The sequence below is a fragment of the Catharus ustulatus genome, chromosome 1 (assembly GCF_009819885.2).
Source record: "Catharus ustulatus isolate bCatUst1 chromosome 1, bCatUst1.pri.v2, whole genome shotgun sequence".
NCBI classification, from domain to species: Eukaryota; Metazoa; Chordata; class Aves; order Passeriformes; family Turdidae; genus Catharus; species Catharus ustulatus.
This window is the reverse complement of record NC_046221.1, coordinates 97559343-97585808: the sequence shown is the minus strand read 5'-3', so window position 1 is coordinate 97585808 and position 26466 is coordinate 97559343. Positions and strand designations below refer to the sequence as shown.

The window sequence follows — 26466 nt, the reverse complement described above, 5'->3', positions numbered from 1 at the left end:
AGAGATCACTCATTATCTGCTAGAAAAAATCAAGACCTATTTGCCATATATATATTATAGAAAGCACTAGATTTTCACACACTGCTATAGGAGTGTGTAGTTGTAACTGTATTCTTCAAAATTATCTGGTGTTTGGTTTCTCGATATTCTTTTCCTTCCCCTCAACTGAAGCCCTGTCAACCTCAGTGGAAGTAAGGGATTTGAAATGCTTTGTTTTTCCTTATGGGTATGCTTGCATGGACCCATGGACAGTTTTTGCTTGCAGTCATCCAGACCACTTCCCTTTTTTTAACATGTTCTGTGGGGGAAGCCACTAAATTCTGTTTGATATCTCATGTTGTCCTTGTGGCAATTACAGCATCTGTGTGTGTGATGATACACTGAACACTGGTTTTATATGAATATTTAATCAAAGTTGGAGTACCAGACCAGTTTCTATAAGAGAATAATAGAATTGGATTCTGGAACAGAGAAGTCATCCTGAGGCATGGCCGTGTGCCAGATCTCAGTGCCATTGAGAGTACATAAAGTGTAGGAGCTTCTAGCACATGGAATGGTGAGTGTCACTGAAAAATCACTGTCTTAGTAAATACCAACATCTTAGTGGAGAGAACAGCACTATGCATGGAATACGTGAGTACACACTGAAAAAAAAAATCTGGCCTCTAGCTTTATTCTACTGCTTTCCCATTGAGAATCTTGATAATGGGAATGTACAAAGTTATCATTAATAATAGTGAATTTCATGAATATAATCACTGCCAGTACATGCTTAGGATGTAGATGAGTTACACAGTGTATCTCTATCATTGATCATGCATGTAGGATCCATTAAAATTTATTAAAAAGTTTTCAATGATTAATCACATTCCAGACACACTGTGAATATAATGAATATAAATAATGTGTATGAGGGAGAAGTTGTTGAAGAAACATATCTTTCTTTCTGATCAAAACAACAGAAGAAATATCATTTGTCTTATCGCCGTTAGCTTTGAATTAAGTCTTATAATTTTTAACAAATTAACTGCACACTGATAAGACTGCAGTGCTACAGGTGTGCAATTAAGGCCCAACAAAAGAGGGTTTATTAGACTTGGAATATCATTTGGAAGTTTTAATTGCCTTTGCAAGCTAGGGGAAAGTTCATTCTGAATGTTTTACTTATGTTCCAGGAACCATAATTATGTCAGAAGAATTGCAAGATGCTTTAGATAATATTTATGATGCTAGAATTCCAAAACTGTGGTTTAGAATTTCCTGGGAGTCAACTACTTTAGGATTTTGGTTTACTGAGCTTCTTGAGCGAAACCAGCAGTTCAGCAACTGGCTGCAGGATGGCCGTCCAAACCAGTTCTGGATGACAGGATTCTTTAATCCACAGGTAAGATTGCCATGTTGACCTTTATAACTTCTGAGTAACAGTTAAATTAGACCTTGGGAAAACTTCAAGTTGACTTAAAATTGGCTATATGAAGTATATAATCTATATTAATTTTTTAGCATAAATGTAGGATAAAACCTCTTCAGTATCTACTGAAGAAACTTTTACTAGAATAAAATAATGCTCCTGAAATAATGAAATACATCTTTTGGCTGCTTTAATTATAGTGAGGAAATTGGGTAAGTACAAGCTTTCACATTTCAACTTATTCTTCCTTTTTTTTACCTCTTCTGTTACAGTAATGTTTTTTATTTATTGCATGAAAATCCCTCTGAGTACAAAACAAGATAAGTCCAGAACTTTGACATAGGAAGAAGAAATTTGGACTTGGTTGTCAATCCTTGCAAATCAGTTCTTTGAAATGGAAGGTTTGTTATTCATGCCACCCCAGAATTGTGCCAGACATGGTCTGCAGAGACGCATAAAAAATACAGCCTCTCGTCTGCACCATCTAAAATAAAAACCTGGCATGAAAAGAAAGACAAAAAAGGAAACAGCTGAGAGCAGAGTTAAAAGAAGTAAAGTATACATACCTAGATGATGTGTAGTTTCTTTGCAGAGCTATTCACATTCATTAAAGCTTTTTATGATTCACAGATGTTTGTGGGAAGTGTGAGTTGTGGAAATGAGTCATTGTGAGAGTATCCAGCCAACAGGTTTCTATGAAGCCTTAGGAAAGAGCTATTTTAAAGATCTATTTTAATCTCAGTACTTGTTAGCAATGCAAAAGCTACTTAAACAGCTGCCTAGAATAGAGAAAGCAACAGTGGCAAATATTCTCTAGGACTACTGCTGGGAAATATCCATCTATCATCTGTCCTGTGTATGTCAGCTGTCTGCCCGTACAACTTTATAGCATGGAAGGGGGCTCACAGAACCTCTGAGAAAAGGGTTCTCAAGCATGAGGGAGAGGAATAGGAGTTCTGATAAAATGATTATGCTTCCACACTTGGTTTGCTAACAACACACTGATAGCAGCATTCTAAAATACTTCAAAGTAACTTTTGCAGTGACCAGGCTGGATGAAACCCTAGCAGGCTTTTGGCTTTGTTGGTGTTTGCTTTTGCACTACAGATGAGCAAGAGCTGATGGAGATTTTGTACTGGAAGATTCAGCTGGCTTTTTGTGCTCTGGGTTGTGTCAGTTCTGAAATTTTGCCAGCCCAAACTGGGCATCCTACATTTTTTTGGAACAAAATAGCTGGATTTCTGAAAAGAGCTGCCAAATAATCAGTGTAAAATGTCCCCAAACAAATTGTGATTTAATAGACCATAGTAAATGAGAAAGCCTCTAGAAATACAAAAATTACACACTTCATAACCCCTAGTTCTTAAAATCCCTAAATGCATTGTGTGCAGAGATTAAAAAAATTATTTGTGCTGACAATCACAAGCTTAAGAATCAGATGGTTATTGTTATAGTCATCATTTTCTGTAACCTAGGCTGTAGGAGTGGCTCATTCTAAAAGCAATTCACCTGAGCAAAGACTAATTTTCTATTTAATTAACTATTATTTTGTTAATAGTCATATCACTGTGTTTAAAATCAGTATTGCATGTGTTAAGAAAATTGATTTTTGTCTTCTCAAACAAGCTAAGGTGATGAGGTGCTAGCGCTGCAGTTCTGATGGCTTGTTTGTAATACCTGAGAAGTTGTCAGAAAAATCCTTTCATTTGTGAGATGAAATGCAGCTTCTAAGTCATTTGCCTACTTGCATATATCTCACTGTTTGCTTCACAGTCAATGGATAAATGCCATAGATAACACAAGGCAATAAAGTAGATTTATAGCACTGGGAAAATGAGGCATTCTGGCAATAAAAAATAATATAGGACTAGAATCTGCCTTCTCTTGGACTGTTTATACACTAGGATAAATTCAGTCATTTCACAGAAGTTAATCTTTATTTTTTGTGATACAAATGAGGGCTGGCTCAGACTTCTACATGTAAGAAACCTGATTCCCCATGGGTGTCTGCATTGAGCCAAGATAACTGGGGTGAACAAAACAAGAAATGCCATGAATTTTCTTCCCTCCTGGAAGTTAATCTGATGTTACTGGATTTTTTTCATCAAAAACTTGACATTATGCTATTTCTCATTTCTACCTCACAATTTCCATTTAGTGGCTGACATTGTTTTATTGTTTCCTTGTTTGCATCTCTGTATCCAGTTCCTGTCACTCATCCTGTATATAGATTTTAAGCACTGTGAGGAAAAACTCTTTCTGGTTGTGTAGTACACAGCATAATGAATGCTCAACCTACTTCTATGACCCTCAGATGCCAAAGTAATGTGAATACTAATCAGAATATGAAGTACAATGCCTCCATTCCTCAGTGTCCACTCAGTCCTAGCAAACCTGCCATAATCTCCTCAGTGTTTTCAAAGTAAGGGACAAACAAGGAACCGCCAAAGTAAGGTAAAGGAGAGAATATGATTCTGAGAGCAATAGACCTGACTGATTTTCATACATTTTGTCATAGCTTCCATGTGTGCTTGCTTTTCCCTCACTAGAAGGTTCAGAGTTGTTAAAAGGCAAAGGGGCAAAGCTTTAGCAGTCTTCAGTGAGCTGGACACAGAGAAATTCAGGAAAAGGCAAACACACAGATACAAGGAAAATACCAAAATCCCAACCAATCAAAACCAACCAAAGCAAAGCAAAGCAAAGCAAAACAAAACAAAAAAAAGACAAGGATTACCAGAAATTGAAACAAATGTAATGGAAAGTGGTTCATTATGTCCCTGACAGAGGATTTTGGGATGAACCAAAGCCTCAGCTGTACAGTGGCACCTCAAGCCACTTGAGTCTGTCTTGCTTTTTGTTGTGCCATTCACCCACTCTAGGACACCCAGCTGGGCCTCCAGCTCACAGCTGCAGTCTTCAAACGCTGTCTAGGATTCATTCAAATGAGCAGATAACCATGAAAAGTCCCACTGCAGAAAGTGTATAGGTCCTGCCATCTCTGTAGGAATAATCTGCTATCTAAACCTTATCCCTGAAGACAACTCACAGCTTGGAGCTTACTTTTATTCCAGTGTTTCCATGGTGCCTTTGAACTGATTCCCTTAATACAGTCATGGCTCTGTCCTCTTCAGGCTCTTCTTCCTTTAATATTTCAGTTTATCTGGGATCCAGTAGCCCTCTGGGGCTTCATGGCAGCGAACACTTCATGTATTTTAAACTATTGGTTCTAGCATATTTCTACAAATTAAAATTCTTCAAATTACTGCAATGATTCTACTTTCATTTAATGGCATTTCTGATAGAAGAACTTGGCCTTTAATCCTGTCTCCCTCAGCTATACACTGGAGATCTCAACTACTTCAAACGCAATTACCATTATCTGTGCTATCACAAAACCTCTTTAAAACATTTGTCCTGGGGTGTCTGGTATTATATTAATGAGAAGCAACCAGTGTAAGTTAACAGAAACATCTGAGTTAGTGAAAGTCATCTCACGTTCTCGTAACTTAAAAGAGTATTGCATGCCTACCAAGTGCTTGGAGCCCTCCAGTCCTATCAGCCAGAGGCCGGCCCCTGCACAGACCATTTGCTGGTTTTCCCACATCTGACTTCTTTCCATTCATTTGGCCCTAATGGTAGCTCAACAGAGCGTTCCGCTCTGTGAATATTGAAGAGAAACAAAAAACTTTTTCAATTCCCTCATTCAATTCCCTCATTCTCATCCTGATTTCTTCCTAGTTGTGCTGTTGGCTCACTGATTCCTGCCTTTGTGTGTTCCTCATGTGGCTCTCTATCCCCCCTTCTCTGTCTCCAGATGCTTTAGTTCCCCGTTCTGAAATATGTCAGGAAGTATGTTTCCTGTTCTGAAATATGTCACCTATTTCCTAGGTGTCCTTTTCATTGCTCTTGCATATCCAGTTTTGTGTTTTACCATTCACTTTCTTGCTACACAAATGGGCTTCCACAAGGTAAAATAACATGCACATCTACAACATGAGCATTGGACCAGCAAAGGAGTCAGTCCTTCCATCTCTAAGGACTAAGGTACTGAACTGTGCCTTCCCATAGACAGCTGTATCCAGGAAGCTAACCAGCATCTTCAGCCTGGCTTGTCTTTTGATAGCTTATACCAATGTCACGAGATTGTAGCTCTCTAGAACAGACAGTTAGTTTTAGTCTGTGCTGCTGGAGCACTCTGGGTTTAACTTGCTGTTGTCTAAAACACTATACTGCTGTAGTATATAAAGACTTCACTGAGCAAAGTGTCAGAGGCATTTCAGTATTCAATGGTACTTCCTTTGTGTTGTGTAAAATGCTTATTTGTTGGCTGAAAAGCAGTTATTGCAATGCTAGTATAAGAAAATATGGATAACATAGCCAGTGTTAGAGAAATTATAAATGACCTGTGTTTGGAATCTCTCAAAACACATTATCTGGCAGCCTTATAAACCTTCTCCATCTGGTTGGTTGTAAAAAAAGGCATGAGAGGTGGGTTATACAGGCACTTCTGATATGTTAAATAAGTCAGTTTGGAGGCTGCTTAGCACCAACATGTGCACACCAATTATGTATGGATGCATGGTACTGAGAAAGTGTAGAAAACCATTGGATTTGCACTACCAAATTTAGTTAATATGCACATGAAATTCTGTGAGATGAGCTTTAATGCAGCTGATGTCACTTACATAGGAAAAAAAAATGTTGTAAATGGTTTCAATTCAAGGCTTTTAAAAAAATCCTCTGTCATATTTCTGTGTGTCTCCTTAGGGATTCCTGACTGCCATGCGGCAAGAGACAACTCGCATGAATTTAGCCAAGGGATGGGAACTGGACAGTGTTGTTTTATACAGTGAAGTGACCAAGATGATGAAAGAAGATGTTGTTGGCCCTCCTCCTGCTGACATTGGTGGGGTTTACATCCATGGCCTGTTCCTTGAAGGGGCAGGCTGGGACCGCAGGAACAGCAGGCTGATGGAGTCAGCACCAAAGGTGAGGATCCAGTGAGTGTAGCAGGCTGAGGCATAATGCATGTGCTCTGGGAAAACCAGGAAGTATGCTGAGTGCCTGCAGCAGTGGTTTCACAACAGGTTTTAAGAGGGTAGCCAGCACTAGTGGTGCTTGGAGAGGACAGACTCTTTACTTACCAGAAGTGAACAAAAAGACTTCTGTCAGAAAATGAATTTAGGATGCATAGCACTAGAGCAGAGCAGATGCTGGGCTTCTTGGCTTCAGGGGCCCTAGCAGCACAGTTATGTTTGAATAAAATAGTGCACCCCATAGTCAGTCTTCTTTTGACTGACCAAGGGGGATCTTATCAAAGCTTCCAAAGCCCTGGGCTAGGTTTGATATGGAGGTCATTGTTTGGTTGACTAGAAATCTCTAGTGTTTGTTTTTTAATATGAGGAAGAGTATTAGTTCTGGGATTATGCTCAGTTATCCATGCATTGAGTTGCATTTCACTGATGTGACTAAGCAGATTTAAAATCTAGCTATGGAGTAATGATTAGATGCTGTAGTCACAGTCCAGGGAAAATGTCATTGTCTGCAGTGGTAAACTTTTTCCAAGCCAGTGCTAGCTGTCCTGGAATTGGAATTGAGGTAATTCTTATCCATAGGTAAAACACTTTTGTGTCTGACTGTGAGAAAATTTTTCCGAACCAAACCTTGCCAGCTGTAATTTCTGTTGCCTGGTTTGTCAAAAGACCTCTTCAAACATGGAGTTTACTCAAGTGCTCTGGAGTGTTCAGCAAGGTTCCACGTTGCTCTTGGATCTGAGTCTGTTTTATCCCCTGACAATGAATACTTTATTTTGGTGGGAGACCTGAGGGAATCTAGTTTGGATAAACACCCAGGAAGCACCTTGAATATTAGAAGTTCCACTATCAGCAGTGCAGAGGTAATAAGGAGGGTTGCTAGTTGCAGCTTGGTTTTTGTAGCTCCAGTCCTGCAATTCAGGAAAAAGAAGTGGGGAAAGAATGAGAAACATCAGTGAAAGGGGCAAAGGAAGGGAAAAAGGACAGTGGTTACTGTCCCTCCTAGAACCACCCTGACATTTTTCCATCTACCTCCACAGCATGCAGTTTTCCAGGTTTCTTCTTTTCTGCTTTCTTTTCCTTCCTGATGGCTTCCTGATGGCTGTTGTCCCTGAGCTGCCACCGGCTTAGTGTCAACATAGTAGTGAGTGCAGGACTTTTATTCTCGCATATACTTCTGCTGAGGTTCTGGTGTTTTTGCTGAAGGCCGTCACTGAATCTAGTTCTAGTGTTTAGGATTCAGCTGCCTTATCCTGCTTCTCTAATAATGCTGAGCCCTGTGTATCTTTTAACATTCTCAGGTGCTGTTCACAAGCCTTCCTGTAGTCCACGTGTACGCCATTAGCACGACAGCACTGAACGACCCAAGGAAGCAGCACGGCAATGTGTACTCCTGCCCTGTCTACAAAAAGCCTCGGAGAACAGACCTGACCTACATCTTCTCTTTGTATCTGAAAACAGTGCAGAATCCTGATCACTGGACTTTGAGGGGGGTTGCACTGCTCTGCAGTTCAAAATAAGGATAGACAGCTATGAAAGAAAGAACCACCAAGTAGGATTAAGATGCCGCCAGCATTGCGTTGTTATTGTTAAAGTGGTGGCTACCTTCTCACAGGGGGGTGGGAATTGGCAGGTGGTACATAGAGATTATGTTAGTTGCACATAGATCAGCTTACTGTGTTCACAGCAAAAATACTGAATTTATTTATCCTGGGAATATCAGAGAGAAAACAGCTGTAGGTGTAAATTTGGCAACTCTTATAAAGCAAGTGAGAATATAATCACTAACTTACTCATAATGGATGCACCACATTAAAAAGTGTTTATGATAGTGACAATTGCTCTGACATCTTATGGTGGTTCTTTTCTAGGTGTTACCTTGCTTCCTAATACAAGAATTTTTCATAATATAATTATTTTAAAATCAATTTTGTAGTTAAAATCTTATAATCCGTAGCATTATTAAAGCTGTAATGACAAGATAATTAAATGCATGGTAAAGTTTTATGTTTATCTGCATCTATTTCAATGCACAATTCCTTTGATTTTGCATTTCTAAACTTGCTGGGTGGTTTTACTAATGCCTGCAACCATTTTGTTGACCAGCCACTTTTTAATGTAAACAATCATAAAAACAGAAATGTTTATCTTCTCACAAGAAGTGCCTTTTGCACCTATTAACTAGTTTCTAAACCTGTATCCCCTTATAAAGAAGGTGTCCACACCCCCCATTATCAGCAGGAAGAAACGTTTTAAAATCTTCTCAGAGTATAACGCATCTTAACACCGTTTTAGCTCCGTCGGTACTTATTCCATTTGTGTTAGTGCCTGAATCCTACAAACTCAAACCTCTTAACTGCTTTTTGTTGTGTATTTTGCATCAGTTTAGTTTAAAAAAAAGAAGATGAAACACAGGCCATACTTCACCTGAAATGGTTGAAGTATTTTTGTGTTAACCACCATTCCTGTCTACCCTGTAACTGAAGGATGATTGATACTTCTCTTTTAATAGACAGACGACTATTGGCAGAAAATGTGTTTGGCTTCTTTCACTAGCACAAATTCAAAGCAAAAGAAATTGTTTTTGAAAGAAGGACTTGCAGTGAGGACTTTGTTAATTTTTTTTCTTCCTAGTAAACACTTTTAATTTTTGTATAGCAAGTGTCTAAGTAAGTCGATCATCCCTTTGCATAGTCAGTTTTACTCTGCAGTTAGCAATTGCAGGGCTCATTTTCCATGAGGAAGTTTCATATTCACACTCACACCCACAACGAAGTACAGAGTGCCAGCTTTCTTCTTGGAAAACAGAGCAGACAGGGACAGGGTCCCTTTTTTCCACTGAGCTAGGAGCAACAGTGCCGGCAAGATTATCTTCTCAAGTGAAACCAACTGTTCAAAAAATATGCTCCAGACCTCCCTGCGGTGCAGCTGTACATCAACCAATTTCATTGAGAATTTTGTTCCTGAGAAGGCTGAAGGATTTACCTTCCTGATCATTGATCTTGGAAATTATGAAAAAGATGGGGGAGACTTCAAGCAGCAAAGGTCTGTGCTGTTCCACAGAAATTGAGGTTGCAAACCGAAGTGCTTTCTCCATTCCCCATCTTTATGAGGGGATATGGAGTAATTTAACTTTGATCTCTTGGTACATGTAAAAGTCAGGTCAGTAACAGTGATAGCAATTGAAAATAAAGAAATGTACATTGAAATACTTTCCACACCTGAAGAACTCACTGCTTGCTATGAAACAAATCATCCTTTGAACAATTGAGGCAAGAAGTAAACATTAAAAAATATATATTTGATAGAGGTTATATCTGGTGCTAAGTGATATGCTCCACGGAAACTGCATCACTTCTTTGTCAAGCAAAATGAGAAAATGAAATGCTATATGAAGAAAATATATGATGTTCTAGCACATAGTGTTCTGTTGTATAAAAATGCAAAGAAATAGCTTATTTGAATATCAACATTTTAATTTCAATAACTAAACACTGTTTATCAGTTTAGGAAAGTGCTAAATCTTGCAGAACAGAATGCAGGCCTTATTACTGAAGAACCAGAAAAATCATACAGTATTTCACTGAAGATAGCTACAGTTTTTACAGAACTGAAAAACATAAAGTGACTTTGCTCCAAAAGGCTTCTTATCACTAGTAAAGAACACCAAACAAAACCTTCAGTGTATCCTACAAACAAAACACTCTTTCTTTTTTACATGTTATTATAGTAGAGTGAACAATTTACTATTAAAAGAAATGTGTTCTTTTTCCTGTCTCCTTCTCTTGCTCTGTCCTGCCCTTCCACTCAGTGGAGTTGCTGCTCCCAATCTGACAACATTGATTTGATTTGAAATGTCATGGATACAGTAAGACATTGGCCTTCCCCAGCCAGTGTTCCCTAATTGCTATTGCTAAATCTGTTTCAGTTCAAGTGGGATGTACACCAATCTAAATGAAAGAAATGGCAGGCAGAATACTTGAAATCAAACGAATTATATTTGAATGATAGATTAACAATTAGCTGGAAGTCTTCAAACAATGTGTATAGATAACCAAGTTATGCTCTTCTGTTAAAATGAACCCGAGATATTAAATACAATCATACAACTTTTCGCAATATTTTACAAGTTTCACACAGATAGTAATGACTAACATTGCTTTAGAGAAGTGCTTTGAAGGCAACTCCATTTAAGAATGAATAGAGCAATACAGTCCTGCACCCCATGTCAGTGTAGCAGTCATGTTTACAAACATATCTGATGTCAGGGCACTGGCTCCTGAGAGTTGCAAATAAACAGCATTCCATAGTCCAGAGGGTGTCTGTCTCGTAATCCCTGAGGCTGTGACTGGTCAATAATGATGATGATAGGAAAAAAAGAAGAATTGAGTTATGGATTGGCCCTGTACATCTGTGACTTTGTAGAATAGATTTTAATTGCAGTGAAGCTTGGAAAAAAATGCAGAGAGTGGAAAACAAAAGAATTCCCTTGTCTGGTCAGTTGTGCTTATAAACTCTATGATCCTCTGTAAAGAATAATGGTTTTCTAAAAGATCTCAAGGAAACTGTAGTTATAATATTTTGATTTTTCTCTCCAATTATCCAGAACGTGTGCATTCATCTTATTCCTCTTTTACTGCTTCATATCATTGCCTTTCTCACAATCTCATCTTTCCAAAACATGGATATGATCCCTCCTTCCCTTTTCCTTGTGCTAGCCCATATTTAATGTGTCTTCTTTTTTATTCTTACTCCATAAATGCTCAAAACTCATTGCTTACTTACAATGAACCTTTCTATTCTGGAAGTCTGGAAATAACCTGTAGGAATTTCAGGAGTTTCTCCTTACCACTAAGAAAAAACACAATTTACTCAAAACCCTAAAATTCCTTCCACATTTTTTCATACCATGGGTAAAGCAGGAATATGCTCTTCCTGCTTTTTTCTGTGAGGGCCCTTACGTGATAATATTCGTACAGCTAAATGACATTTGCCACAGTTCTTGTTTTTGCTAATATGAAGTAATAGCTTTGTTATTGTTTTCTGATTACATGAGTTGGTATAAGATATTAGAACTAAATCTCATACTGTCGTACATGAAAGGATGAGAGTGATTAGGCTGTAAAGTGACTGCTAAATGAATCTTGGAAATGCAGCAGATTCCCATCTCCCTTTGACACTGCGAGTTCCATTTGGGTTAACGATGGCTATCGGCACGGAGTGGGAGCCCCTTCCTTCAGTTTGCATGGCTTGACTTTTGTCAGGAAGACAACACTACAGACATCTGTGTGGATGGCAGAACAACACCAACACAGTTTGTGATATAACACAAATTCACACATTTTTCTAAAGCTGAGTGAGTACATACTGTGCTCTCTCTTGCTCGGTGAGGACAGTATGGCGTGTGCTCGTTGACTCCTTACACTGATTGCTTTAAGTCTAGCAAAGGGACATCATCATCACCTCCTCCTCCTTCTTTTCTTTCCTGCTTAAGGACGACTTCTGGGATAGTCACCCCTATTTCAGTTGACTGGGAAGCACCTTTTGTTGCACTATTCTTGTCTTTCTTTACCTTAGTGATCACTTCTGTGTAAGAGATTTCTTCAGTGAAGGGCTCAGATGCTGGGAGCTCAGAGGCAATGTGTACACTGCCTTCCTGGATCCCCTCCTGACCTTCAGCTCCTGTTCGTTCTTTATTTTTTTTATAGATCTTGAACGTCTCCTTTGTTGGAGCAGCTTGTGAAATGGTTTTCTTGATTCTTATCCCAGATTGTCTCAGTCTCTCTCCTGACTGCCGGATCCTCTCTCTCCTCTCAGGGGTCACTATCCTAGTTTGAAGCCTGTTTACCTTCTTGCCAAAATTTTGTCTTGTCTTTTGCATGTTTTCCCTTGAAAATGCCTTTTTGATGTCATCAATGCGTCTCATGCCTGATTTCTTGAACTTGGTTGCTTTGCTTTCTTCAATATAATATTCTTCATCAGAAGACAGATCATCAGGTGGGAAGAAATCATCCTCTATAGTTTCACCTGGTGTCATCTCTTTGATTACTGAGAGAGATGAAGGACACTCGGTTTCCTCCTGTGAATGACAAAGGAGAGTCATATTCCAGCAAGTGTGTTTCCAAAAAGATGGTGGTTCAAGCATTCTTTTTTTTTTTTTGGTTGGCTTGCAGTTAATTAGTGCTAACTGAAATATAATATTGTAACAAAGTAATGTGGGCTTGTACCATCATACTCAATCTACACATAACACAAATGGCAAATCTTTGCTGAGTTCTCTAAAGAATATGCCTGATTAAAGATTTCTTTTCACTGTCATTCTACCTGAAATTAATTAATACAATGGTCCTATGAGTCCTAGCCTCTAATGGTTTTCAGAGCAGACCTGTCTAGGTCTATTTTTCTTTTTTTTTGAGCTTATCTGCTTCTCTGAATCGGACCTAGATCCATTATTTCTCACCAATAAAAGCAGACGCTGTAGGCAAAAAAAGCTCTTGGGCTTGTGTCAGCTGTACGCTGTCCAAGCAAATGCCTCAGTGATATGAGTATCTTCAGTCTACTACTATTACCAAGACAGTTGTGCATTTTTGACTGTTTGGAACTTAGCAAACACTGCTGTTGCTGCCCAGAAGGGAACGAACCCCAACATATTAACTTACATGTGCTGGCTGCATAAGGGGACAAATCAGTAAAGCAGAGAGATGTTACTTGGTAAACCCAGTAACACACAAGTCATTCAGCACCTGCACCATCAGGTGAACTTGATTTGTTCCATCTGAAAATGTATGATATTCCTGAGCAAGCTCCTAAGTCTCCTAAGTGGAGTTTGGTGGCCTGTTTGAGCATGCTGAATTATGTATTTATGTGACACATCTAATGTGTATCCGCAGCATGTTTGGAAATGGTGAAAAGAAAATTTCTCCAAAGAAAAATTGCTATAGGCCTAAAGTTCAAAAGCATGGGCTACTTCCAAAAAGTGTCCATGGTAAACAAAAAATTGACCAATAATGAGCTAGTGGTTAAGGACATCTGAGGAAAAAGAAAAAAAAATTAAGTTTATGGTAATGAAGGATTTATCTGAACAGGGAGAATCTCCTAAGAAAGCTGTTTCCTTGATCTGCATGGACAGTACAAATTTGTGGCTCAGTGTCAGTGAGTTACTTCTATTTGGAAGTGCAGTGTATGCAGAGTAGAAAAACTGTAACCTGTAGGAGGGGTATGAGATGAACAATGCCACTCCTTACTTCCCTACCAGCTTTTTACATGCATGTGCCTGTGCTCTTCTCCCAGGAGGAGCAGCCCTTTTGTGTGCAAACAGGTACAACAGCTGTATGACACTTTTCTAAGCTGTTTCCCATTAGGACTAACTACTTCAGCTGATTTCTGGGGCATGGCAGTGTCAGGACTCTACCCTTAGTATTATCATCCTCATGTAGACAAAAGGAGAGGTATTGAAGCTGTGAATCCATGAATGGCAAGTAAGGCTAACTGCATATTTTGCTGTGAACTTCTTTCCAGCCAAAAGTCTGTCATTTTTCACAGTGACTCATTAGTAGTGAGTCATGTTATTTTACTGCGTGCTAGCAGTACATAAAATAACATACATTGAGCTATTTGACAGATAAAACCCACTTAAGAGTCTCTCATGATGCCTTGGCTTCAATAAAAACCCTCTAGTAAAATAGTTGTTAATGCTTAGAAAATATAGGGACAAATTATGTTACATTGATTACAGCAGAATGTTGTTCAACTCGTCTGTCAAAATCAGCAGGAACAAAACTACAATGTTTTGCTAATAATCTTCATTAACATGTGCAAATTAACATTAATTATATAAAGACTTCTACATATAAACATAATCTATTTTTTTCTGAAAATTAACTAAAACACAGCTGGATAGTAATTCCTCAACATTTTAAATTACACCCTACTCCTTCAGCTGAAATGGTAACAAAAATGAATATTCTGAAATTCCAGTATGTACCAGAGATGAATACAATAGGGGAAAGGAATATGCCTTTCATATGAAGATTACTTTGTAAAAGAAAGGAAGGCAGAGACACTATTTTCTCTGCAGTATTTAAATTGTCTGCCTTGTGAAGAAGGATTTGTCCATATTTTTTGTCAGTTGCCAGATTTTTATTGTATTTACCTTTAGTCTGTAAACTACAGGAGAGAGCATTTAGCTTTTCTGCACACATTAGAATCAAAAGTTATGAACAAGAACACGTGAGATTAAGATCTTGTAGATGAGACACAGAAACTAGAGCTGCAGATCCTGACAAACATTTTTATTCTCCTACAGACTCTCAGCATGAACTTTGCCAAATCTTTGATTTTCTTCTTTTCCCTGGTCTCTGCACACATCTTGCTGAATCAAATGTAGCACGGCAAAACATTAGTGTTTCTATCTCCTCTCAAGATTTCTGGATGTTACTCAAGTGGAAAGTATTAGTGAGCCTGTCTAGCATGTTAGGAAGGTTTTGGCATAAAAATGCAGTGATTTGGGCTCAGTAGGTGAGCTTTTTCATCTGCTTCGTTTCTCTCTCTCCTGCTCCAAACTAATTTCTTCTTATCACTAGATGTCTGTGGGGCAGAGAGAAGAGAGCAGCTTGTCCTTCCTAAGGCAGGAACAAGAAGGTTTAGTACCACGTAGGAAACAGAGTCAAAGCATAGAGCTACCAGCTCCTTTATAAGCTCACTAAAACCAAAAGAGCAAACACCTACTGGTTTCAGTAGCATAGAACAAAGCTCTAAATAGGGTGAAAGTTTTCTCCTTGTCTATAAAGCAAATGGGACTGGGAATATGCAGGGTTGGGCAGTCCAACCTTTGGGGAGAGGGAGAAGGGAGTTGAGCCATAGATGCTGCTGCTTTCAAGCTGTTCTGTTAAATATCTGCTTAAGCATTTTGCTAGGAAGAACTTGTACCCACCACCACCACTTCTGGGAGGTAAGGAAGGATCTAAAATGAGGACAGGAGAGTATTTCACAGTAAAATATTGTACCAAGCAGTCAATTATTTTAAACATGATTTCTTGAGGAAAGAGGCATGCAATCATAGGGGCTGTCAATCAATTAATACATAGGACATGTACTCTGCTTGCCTCATCTACTGGCAAACACCAAAGACATGCACAGGCCAGAATCAGAAAACAAATCTGTGGAAGCTGAGCATCCCCTTTCCCTTTCATCACTCCTCCTAGAAGGAGCACCTGCAGAGGATTCTCACATTGGTCCTGGTGTATTTGTTTGCCATAAAACATTTCTCCTGAAAAGTTAACCACCACTCATACTGGAAACAGATCTTCAAACAGAACAATATTTTTTCCTTCTCTTCCAAGAAAAAAATCGATAAATCATGTGAGTGGTTGATTTGGAAGTTGTCTTCGATTTGTACAAGAAATGTAACACACTTGCTCATATTATGCACCTCCCACCTTCTCACTCTTACATGGTCCCTCCCCTAACACAGAAACATTCAGGGATTTTCCACCATTTGAAGATGGACTTGGGTTCTGACACAAAGAAATAAGTGTTCTTCTGTGAAGCTGGCTGTGTTTTGAGTCATTCTGTCTGCCCCTCCCAAGCTGGCATCTGTTCTGAGCAAGCATGTCATAGCTCAGGTACCTCACTTGTAAAGCTGAACGTTGTCAGGGGACAAGGGTGTTGAGAAGAGGGCTTGTGTTATGGATGGGTGTAAGAGGAGAGAGGGGAGAAAGGAGTCGGATTAGATGGTGTGTTGAGACTGGAAATGTTTAGGAGAAATGCATGTGTCTGGAAGGACATGAAGCCTGAAAGGAGAAAGACTTCAGGTCTTGTGGTGGCAAAGGAGGGACTGAAAGCATTGGTTGAATGGTAAGGGAAAATTCTGGAGACCTTTGCAGTTGTAGTTCCACGGTAGTTAGGTCCACTGCTCAAGGAAAAACTTTAACAGACAAAACTTAAAAGTATAACACCATAACAGAACAATTGCACAATTCAGGAGCGGCTGGTGAAGACCCTGGCATGGCAAGTTTGCTAAGAAAGCCTTTTAAACCTGAACTTTGCTTTTTCCTATTTTTTGAGTACAGTAATTTCACAATTGTAAGCTGCACCATTCTGGTCCGGACCCGAAGTGCGGCTTATAATCAGGTGCGGCTTATATACAGACAAAGAACAAAAAGTTGCTGGTTTAGTTTGGAGGACAGGTGTCTGCTGAGAAAGGCAGGAACTTCTCTTTGAAATGGAGAATGTAAACCCCCTCCCTCCAAATTATTATTATAATTTTGAAATCAAGGAGCTTTCAGGCAAAAATATGGGAATTAGGAATAACAGTTCTTTTCTAGGGAAATTAAAATAGAAATACAGTATTACAAAGAAACAAACTCCAAACTCTGACAAAGTCAGAGCACAACCTGACACCCCGTCAGGCAGGGTGTTGGTAACAGTCCCATTAAATGGTGGCTGTATCCTCCTGCAGTGACAGATGTGATTCAGTTGGAGCATTGCTCCTGCAGAAGGTGCAGTTTCCCTCTGGAGGTCCAGTGGTGATGTGGAGAAATCCAGTTTTCCTCTGGAGTCCAGTGGAGAAAGGGGCTACCTTAGTGTCCCAAAACCTCTGTTTTATCTTGGTAAGAAATGTTGGGCTCTTCCCCCTGGCTGGAGCAAATTCCAATGGGATGAAGTAATTTTATCAGTCCCACAGTGGGACTCAATGGGCCATTAGCAGAAAATGACTCCCTGGAGGAAGGATGGGTTGTGAAAAGATAAAGAACAATGCCCTGCCTGGTTTCAATGGGTGGCCCATTAGCAGAATATCTCCCGTGGAGATAAGGATCACTGCCCCCACCCTCAACAGATGGTGATAGAATAGATACCTTTTATCACACTCTGTATTGTAATGTGCGGCTTATATATGGACAAATAGTGAAAAGTTGCTGGCACCTGGAAGTGCGGCTTATACTCAGTGCGGCTTACAATCGTGAAATTACTGTAATCTCTCAAATATGCCTAGCCAAAGAGTTTTGAGTTCTTAAGGGCCTGGCTGTATGCAAAGGAAATATATAAGTAACCCTTGGCTTTGATGAAGAAGGCCAGCATGGCATTGATTTGAACAGATGGCTCCAGGGCCAGAGAATATTGAAACCTAACAGTCTGATTGCACCACTGACATTTTCACCCCCTGCTCTCATTTCAATTTCATTCACAATTAGAAAATTTTCAAGGGGACATAGACTGTGTCTTCCAAACCCTCCTTCTGCTCTTCAAACTTTCCATCAGCTGCCAAAATTCTGGCTGCTCAGCACCTGTGGGAGGGCACAGTGACCAGTTTGGAGGCAGTGCAGGCATTTTCTAACCACAAGGAAGGGATAAAAAGTGTAGCATTTGATCCATAGGCTACAGTAAAGCATTTATGAGGGAGGGATAATGCACCTGCTCCTCAACCACACAACCCTTTGTGCTGACTTTTCCACCTCGCTGAAACCTTAAAACCAGTAGGTAAATAATCTTAAATATGGCAATGCCTCTGAACAACCCTATGAGACTCTCAAGGTGGCAATGCTCAGATAATTGAAATGCACAGGGGAAAAGAGGCTGTTTCAGAATGTTTCAGAATGCGCCTGCTTGATAACCCTGCCTGCACAGTCAGGCTCTCCTCTTCTCTGGGAATAGAAAGGGGAAAATGACAGAGCAAATTGTCTCAGGTATTTTGCAGCTGTGGTGTCCTAGCAAAGATCAGGTTGGCTCTAAAAGCAGCCTTCACTTACTGCTGCACTAGAGAGCCAAAGGGGGCTGCTGGAAGAATGTCATGCCTTCAGCAAGGACTGCGAGGCTGAGGAAAGAAAAAAACGTTTTTGAAAAGATTCCCTCACAAACTTATTAGCTAAATTTCCACTCTTTGGGAGCACAGATGGGATCAATAATTAATAGCAGCAGTACTTTTATTTTCCTTAAGAAAATGTGTGTTTTTCATTTAGAGTTCACTTGATTTGCTAAGTGAAGCAGCGAAATAATGTCACTGTAAAATGATACTTAGGCTTTATTTAAGTACATGAACATTTGATAATTTCAGTGATAATTTTATGTCATTTGAAAAGAAAAAATATTGGAATATGAGGAAATTTTAATTAATGTAGCCAATTCAAGAGCTTTACATCCCTTGTCCTTTCCTGGTTTTCGGTATATATATTCAAAGCTTTGTATTTCAAAACTCAGACTGGGTATTCAAAAACTGGCAGAGAGAAAAAAGGATAATACACTGTATTACATGTAAATATTTGCTAGAAATGCTATAAACTGGTTTTGTGTTCTCTTTCCAAATAGCTTGAAAATGTAACTATAAACAGCTTTAATAAAGGTGACAGTTATCAGCTCTAACCTTACCTAATTTCAATCAACACTTTAGCAGAACAAAGCTTTTTTAAAAATAAATCCTTAGAAAATCAGAATGACTAAATAATTAATTTCTATATATCTAAATAACACACACACACACACACACACAGAGACACATATAATTATGTATTGTATGTATAAAACAAGACTCAAATTGGTCCTAAAGAAACTGCTCACAGAATTAAGTAGGGAGGAAAGACTGATGAAACTCCATAACTTGGAGTCATTGTGCTGCGCAGGGAAAAGGTCACAGCAAATGATCTTTCAGCCTTGGGGTGTATGACAGAGAAAGTGCAGGTGATGATTAACATAAGCACAGATGGGACTGACTGGTGATCACAATTTTGAAGCAGAGCACGAAGCAGCAAAATGGTCAAAGGCTACCCAGTGCTGACTCTGGCACTGCTGCTGTGTCTATGACAACTAGTGATGCAAATGATGGGTAGCTTATGGGCAGGAAACTGCATTGCCACAATGTTCTAAACAAATCTCAGAAATTTTCATGTTGGATGAAGGAGTTGTTATTCAGACTGGTAGCCAAGGTAAATCAGTAAAACACCTCCTTGAAACTGCACTCTAAATCAACATGAAACCACTGATGAATAACCAATTACAAATCTTTCAGTACTTTTACTCATATTCTAACAGTTAAGAGTGAAACTTTATAAATCTCAAGTGATCCCCTCATTTCTTCTGCAAATATGTAATTTCAGAATCTCTGACACCTAAGAAATTTTGTCAGGTAAACACTTCAGCATATAAGACTTTATGGCTAAGTGCTGTTGCCGCATTTAGAATTATTTTTACACAATGGAAAACCAGCCTGGTCAGAACAGTCAGCTCCCCTCATTTCTCTTTTGTGAAGCCTAATACACATCCCTTTTATTTAAATTCTGACAGAAATTCATTAATTCAACCACAAGCATACAGTGACTACAAAGGAACTCATCTCATTTTCCCATTATCGTTGTCTGTGGCTTGCAGCAGTTCAATGAGCAGCCAGTTCCCAGTTACACCACATCAGTGGAGAAGCCCTTGGCTCCAGGCTACCACATGCTACATAAAAAGGACGACTGCAGCTTCAGGGGAAAACAAAAGCTTCATGCTTTCTCTGCTCTGCTATTGCTTTATGGAACTAGACCAGGGAACAGCTCTGCAGGTCAGTTTGCAGGCTTGCAATCAAACTGGTTAAATTCCTCGTTTCCAAGTTTTCTGGAAGCTCTTTGTAAGTGAAGGGGGAAATTCATGACAAGAGGTGATAAGACAAAAAATTTGTCTGATCAAATCAAATAAAAAAATTTGCTCCTACAAATCAGCTAGACCAGGGAAGAGTTCTCAAGTATAAGTGAAAGTCAGTTTTCAGGAGCTGCTGAACTTGTCTGCCCAAGCAAATATGTCTGCATATGAACTCATTTCTTGACAATGTTTTAACTACATGGGGAGTGCAGATACTTGTAAAGTAGGGACTGTATCCAGAAGTAGATGTCTACAACAGGTTGGGAGAATCAGGTTCCACACACTTCTCTCTACTTACTTAGAAGGAATATGCAGACCAAATATACAAACATCTGTATTACTGATGTCTAGTTTTTGGCTGGCAAGATGAGTCCTGTCCCAGATCCTAAACCTCCTGTTTGTGACTTCATATGCCTCATCTCCGTTCCTGTGCTGTTTTGATCAACTTTTTTGCTGTACTAAGGGAATGTTTGCAAGGTTCTTCTATCTTCAGTAGTGTTGAGAATATGAATCCCAACTGCATGTCCCCAGTCAAGTCCATTCCCAAATCTGTGCCTCAGAAATGAAAAGTTTTGCTGAACAGCTGGATTTGATGATCTCAAGAGGAATTTTCCAACCTAAGTGATTCCATGCATATGCCCACAGCAGCCAGCCACAGCTCCTGGTGGCAATTCCTAGAGCAGCCTCTAGGACCATGAAAAAGAGGCACAACACAGGAGGCTCATGGTGTAACTGCACTCCTCTGCTGACCTGCAGGACAACCCCAAGGGAAGCCCAAGAGGCACAACACAGGAGGCTCATGGTGTAACTGCACTCCTCTGCTGACCTGCAGGACAACCCCAAGGGAAGCCCTGAACAGCTGCATCCAGTGAAAATAAACTAAGATCAGCTGTTTCCACCACTCAGTGCTAATAGGTGGAGAAAAGTCAATGGCAGCGCTGAGAAGGGGACAGCCTGTCCGCTTGTGAGGATCATTCCAAAGGAACGGGTCTGGGGGCACCACATCCAATGGTGTTGAGTCCAGTTTGTAATCTGGTATGAGCAAAGTACTGTGAAATATGCAAACTATTCTATTTTAGGAACACAGAAGTTGCCCAATATCTGTTTGTTTTATATATATATATATTTAGCTTTGTCTTTCTGCTCATTCTTTGCAAACATGTCACTAGAAACGCAGTTTTTCTTTAGCTGGTTGATAGCTTCTCCATGAGTGGCTGCTGCACAGCACGGGGCCAGCTTTGCACTTTGAACTGGAGCACTGGGCTCAACAATGCAAACAAAGGGCTCTCGTGACACTCTCTGACACAATCATTAGATTTATTTTATTTTCTGTTTTCTCAGCAAAGGCAATTACCTATCCCAGCTGTAAAAATATTTATAAGGTTTCTGCTACAAGACTGCAACAAAGGCCCTGTGTTGCTGGGCTGCTGAGGCCAGTGTTCTGCTGTCAGAGGTAGTCAGTCAATTCACACCAGTTTTTTTCCCATTAAGTTTTCAAGCTACACTTTAATAACAATTTAGGTTTCTTCTCTTCCCATGAGTTCTAGAACTCCTGTTGTCTCCAGGACTGGAGATAACCGTTTATGGTTTCAGATCAGAGCTAAAAGTACAGGAATTAGCACCATGTACACTAAAATTAACATTATTCCAGCTGTAAAAGTAATTTGGTTTCTTGTCTATGTTTCTTTCTATGAACTGACAGCTTCTAATTTTGAGCACATTTTATTAGTATCACACCTATTCTGTACCAAGATTTTCAAGGAAGATATTACACAGTTGACAAAGACAGCCTTAGAAACATGCTTTCAGAAACCCATTGCAAGCTTCACTTCACATTTCAACACAATGCACTGCCACCTGTTGTTTTTCCAGATTATCTGTTATGAGATCAGATACCAGGTACATAAATATGAGGAAGGATAAGACCTCCTATGTTTCTGCAAAACAGAAAGAATGATCAAATATGAGCCACTTAGCAGTCTGCTCTGGGTGAGTTCTTTAACTCCAAGCTACTAAGGATTTTGTTCTGCAGGGCCATTTTTGGGCCTGACATTCTTATGCCCAAATGGAACAAAATTAATGGCAATCTCCTGACTTCCTGACACCCTGATTTCCCCTTCAGATGAAGGTGCTTCCACCTCAGGTTTCCAGATTATTATCCCCATCTTGATCTCACCATTCTTACTGTCCTAGTCATTATAACCACAGAATGTTAGTGGGCAAGAGAAGACACATTTAAACTTATTTATGCATAATATCAGCAGCATACACAAGGCTGCTCCTGTGAGCCTCTCCATGTGTGTGGTGGAGAAACCACAGGGCAAACAAATCCATTGTAACCCTGCTGTGTAGGTCAGTCAAGCCATAATCTTACTTGGTATTTGACACGTTCACTAATTTTAAATGTCAGACAATGAAACAAATGCACATGTCCCTTCATAGGAAGTAGTTACTCATTTATGGTGCTTGCGTGAGGTAACAATAGACAAAAGCCCAATATGAGTAACATGGACTTTCTGGTGCCTGTACAGTTCCATTTAAATAGGGACTTGCAGAACATGCAGAAAAGCAAATGAAAAGTTCATTCAAGGTAAAAAAAATCCCCTTTAATTTCTGAATAATTTAGTGAGAATGATTTAAACTGTTAAATGCTCTTTGACTTCAGAGAAATGATAACTCTTACAGCTGGTTATTCACACTAACCTGAACAGAAATGAGCAGTGACCTGTACAACCTACAACATCCTTTTTATTCCCTACTATAGTCTCAGGGCACATAGCACTCCAGGGTCAAAGACTTCACTAGAAAGTCTGAAGTAACCTGGCATTTTTAATCATGCAGTCAGCCTAGGGAGGAGAACTGCCTGCTACCAAATCTTTCCCTCAACCACAAGGCCTTCTGGCCTTGCGAATGCTCTCAATTCCCTAATCATTCTGTTAAAGGATGATCACTTTGTCTTTTTTTAATGTGAGGATATCTCCAACTCTTTTCATCATTGCTGAGATCTCTTGGGACAATCTCCTTCAGCCAATGATCCTTTTCAACCTGCCTACTCCCTCCATCAGTGATAAGATCAAAGCTATCTACTTGAAAGAAAATCTTTAGTATTTAATTGGTGTTTCCTTTTTCTTCATACCCTGATATTCCAGCAAATGTTAAAATTAAAACCCACATGTGCTCTCCCATGTAAAGATTCTATGCCAGCAACACATGGGTCATTGGCCCCATCACAATGCTCCAAATAGTTCATCAAAAAAAAACCTCACTACAGAAGAGCCGTCAGTCACAGCCACAGAGTAAACAACTTGGTTGTACCCATTTGTAACGTATAGCGCAGGGAGTACGCTGGTTCCCTAGCTATTAACAGACTCCCACTCATCCTAGCCAAGCTCCAGTCATTCAGGTCTTGGCACTGCAGCAGGGTGCCTACCCTGGTGTAAATCAGCAGTGTGAAAATCACTGCACTTGTGTGAAAGAGACCTTTGTGGGTGTACCTGTGCCTTGAAATTTCAGTGCACTCTTGCCTACCTAGATTGTTCCAGGTTTCATGCAATGCTGCAGTTATCCTTCTCCACAAAAGTGTTAAATGGCAGATCCTATAAGGATCCACATATCTGCCTCTCCTCCATGTAAGTGAGAAAAGGTTATTCAATCTACCTTACAGAAGGAATGGAAGTTAAGAACGGAGTCATTCATATTCTCATTGGCAGTTCTAAACCACTGTAGGAAGCCAGAAAGACAACAAAAAATGTTGTTTCCCTTCCTGAAAAGTACCACCTAAGAATTAAACATACAGAACAGGGTGCAGGTCATGCTTGTCCTGCAAAACCAGCAGAGAGATCATAAACTCCAACTGAAGGTGATAGTTAGAGAAGGCACGCATTGGGAGAGCCACCTTTTGTATGAAGTAACTGGAAATACCAATGGCTGTTCTTTACACCTGTGTGTAAATTCATCTTGACCATATTTTATTATCTTTTTAAATAAACAACAGCTCATGTCTTGCTAGCAGATAAATTTAAATCATGTAATGGATACTGTTTTAAGAAAAAGTATTTTCAAAGCATTCATTCTGCTGCAGTCATTATGGTAAAGGACCATCTATGAAATGGCATTATGCCATTAACCAGGGGGGTCACAGAGATTTATTACCTTTAGCTGGGAAATGATTTGCGAGCAAAAAATGAAAGTGTCTGTTTTCTATTCCATGATGATGATGCAGCTTGCAATAATGGTAATAATAGGACAGATTTGGCCTGTACTTTCTACTGAACAACCATAGTAAGTCATTCAGTCAGAAAATCTGGGAGGCACAATTTGACTGTATATGGTACTAACACAACATTAAAGAGGTAATATTCCCTACCTTCAGCCTTTTCTCTTTTCTTCAGCTATTTTTTCCCAGTAGTGGAAAATGAAGTATTTAAGAAAGCTAGGTTATGAAGAATTTGTCAGCTCTACATGGTGGTGAATAAACTCATTCAAACACACAGCTCCATTCATTGCAAATGATGTTATTTATGTACAAACAGATGCAAGACCAGGGTGTGAAGCTGAGTGATGGGAGTGCATTGTGTTACTCATGAGGGGTGGTAGTTTCAAGAATGCCTAATGAAGAGAACAACTTATTTGAAAGAAGCTTTGGTGACTTGCTGCTAAAAAAGGAGCAACTATGCTTCTGGCAAAAGATCAAACACTTACTTTCTACTGACCTGGGAAGCTGGGAAGTTCCAGCAAAGGCAGGATCAGACCATTAGACAAATGTGCTTCACAGCACTCATTGACAAGACCCCAGAACTGTCTGGACTATTATTTGTATGGATGCAAGCGATACCATGCTGTTTCATGAAACTTCTCTTCAAATGCAATTATTTTAACGTACAATGAACATCCTAGACTAAGGTCAGTGAAAGAAACTGTATGATTCCCTTGCCCACTGTGATTGAAAGAACAGTGCAATGTTAAACCATTTCCAAGTAGAGCATGCAAGGGAATATTTGTTGTTGTGAAGGGTTTGTGGGTCTGACCTTTAGTTTGTACATATACTGCTATGCACTGAGACAATGAATAAAGTCCCAATTTGTCAGCAGTATGAAAGCCTGGTCAATGCTGCAAGTTAAATAAGCTGTGTTTTGAAATTAGTGTTAGAAGAAAGTCTGCATTACAAGGACCCTGAAAACACTTTTGCTATTTGCACTTCTACCTAATACGGTGAAAAAAATAACAGAGATGAATGACAGGCATGGTTTGTATGACAAGATTTACAGGGACTGCCTCATATTACCTTTCGGACAGGCAGCAAATAGTCCTTGCTGATCTGCAGTTAATCTTAGACGACTGGCTCAAAAACCTACCCACACTAATAATAGACCCTGTGTGCTGCTGCCAGTAGGTTCACGCTGAAACACATTGGGGAGCACAGATCAGTGTTAAAGAAAGCATAAAATAACTCCTATATTGGACAGACTTTTGCTTCGCTAACCAGCACCTACCAGAAACTACCAAAGCGGTGGCAAAGTGACAGTACAACAAGAAATTAGGTTCATGGTTACCTGATAGATCACAACCCGGAATTTGTTTTTTCTCAGCATCTCCTCTTGTTTTGCTTTCACCTTCCTCACGCTGGTGCTCTGCCTCTCCACACGCGCCCGCACCTCCTTCATGGTGGAGCTGACTTTCTGGGTTTTTTGCAGTAACTTGTCCACTGTGAAGCCTGTATTGCCATGAGCCTGGGCAAGCTTTAACATGTCAATCTGTATGGTCTTGATGGCATTTTCCATCTCCCTATGCTTCTCCTCTATCCTTTTCTGGCTTGCCTGCACGCTGTCAACAATGTTGGCCACTTTGTCCAGGACTGTCACAATCGTGTAAGCTGCATCTTGCTCTTCTTCCTCCTCGATGACGCTGGAGAGACGATTTTGGTGCGTTTTGTCAGTCTCTGAAGGGATTTCGCGGCGATCCATTTTGCCTGCCTTCAGCCAGGTTGGAGGGACGTGAAGTTTCGGTGATCCTGCCAGAACGATTCTGGCGCTGTTGCAGGGAGCCAGGGCGACAGCTGGCTCAAAGTAGGGCGTGAAACGCTGCTCCTGGAGCTTGGTCAAATACTTCTGACTACAAAATATCCACACATGATTGCTCAGATACTTTCAGCAACATGAAACCCCTAAAATTAGGAAGCAATATCTGGAAAGGAACATACGTTTAAAGGGTCACGCTTCTGTACCGATGAAGTTATTAGTGTTAATCCAGGAAAGTTAAGTAACTTGCTAATTAAGCAGGAAAGCAAACTTGCATATTTTTAAAGATCTACTTTTGTTTTCATGTTACTGGAGTGCTTTCCTCTGAGGGAATTCAAAAAGCGGTCAGGAAAATTAGCATGGTTGTTTCTTTTCCAGCAAAACAACTTCAAGT

At 39.8% G+C, this 26466-nt stretch overlaps 2 protein-coding genes across 2 annotated transcripts in view; one reads left to right on the top strand and one right to left on the bottom strand.

Moving 5' to 3' along the window:
- The window catches only part of LOC116997754 (dynein axonemal heavy chain 5-like), a 148842-nt gene extending 140853 nt beyond the window's left edge, over nucleotides 1-7989 (top strand). Inside the window, exons 74-76 of the mRNA XM_033062842.1 lie at nucleotides 1176-1384; nucleotides 6179-6400; nucleotides 7746-7989. Of these exons, the coding sequence (XP_032918733.1) occupies nucleotides 1176-1384; nucleotides 6179-6400; nucleotides 7746-7964 (650 nt within the window). The 3' untranslated portion in view covers nucleotides 7965-7989. The remainder of the gene's footprint in view (nucleotides 1-1175; nucleotides 1385-6178; nucleotides 6401-7745) is intronic.
- A 2434-nt stretch (nucleotides 7990-10423) lies between these two features.
- On the bottom strand, nucleotides 10424-26441 carry CAVIN4 (caveolae associated protein 4). The gene is made up of 2 exons (XM_033062830.2): nucleotides 25608-26441; nucleotides 10424-12523 (listed from the first exon to the last, which is right to left on the bottom strand). Exons 1-2 carry the CDS (start codon nucleotides 26016-26018, stop codon nucleotides 11864-11866), a joined length of 1071 nt encoding a protein of 356 aa, XP_032918721.1. The 5' UTR covers nucleotides 26019-26441; the 3' UTR covers nucleotides 10424-11863.
- Nucleotides 26442-26466: the final 25 nt, after the last annotated feature.

Bases quoted from the DNA above. Each gene is read 5' to 3' on its own strand.
- CAVIN4 (XM_033062830.2), bottom strand. From the start codon at position 26,018: ATGGATCGCCGCGAAATCCCTTCAGAGACTGACAAAACGCACCAAAAT. The intron at 12,524-25,607 runs GTAACCATGAAC...TGTCATTCACAG, and splicing joins TCCGGGTTGTGATCTATCAG to GAGGAAACCGAGTGTCCTTC.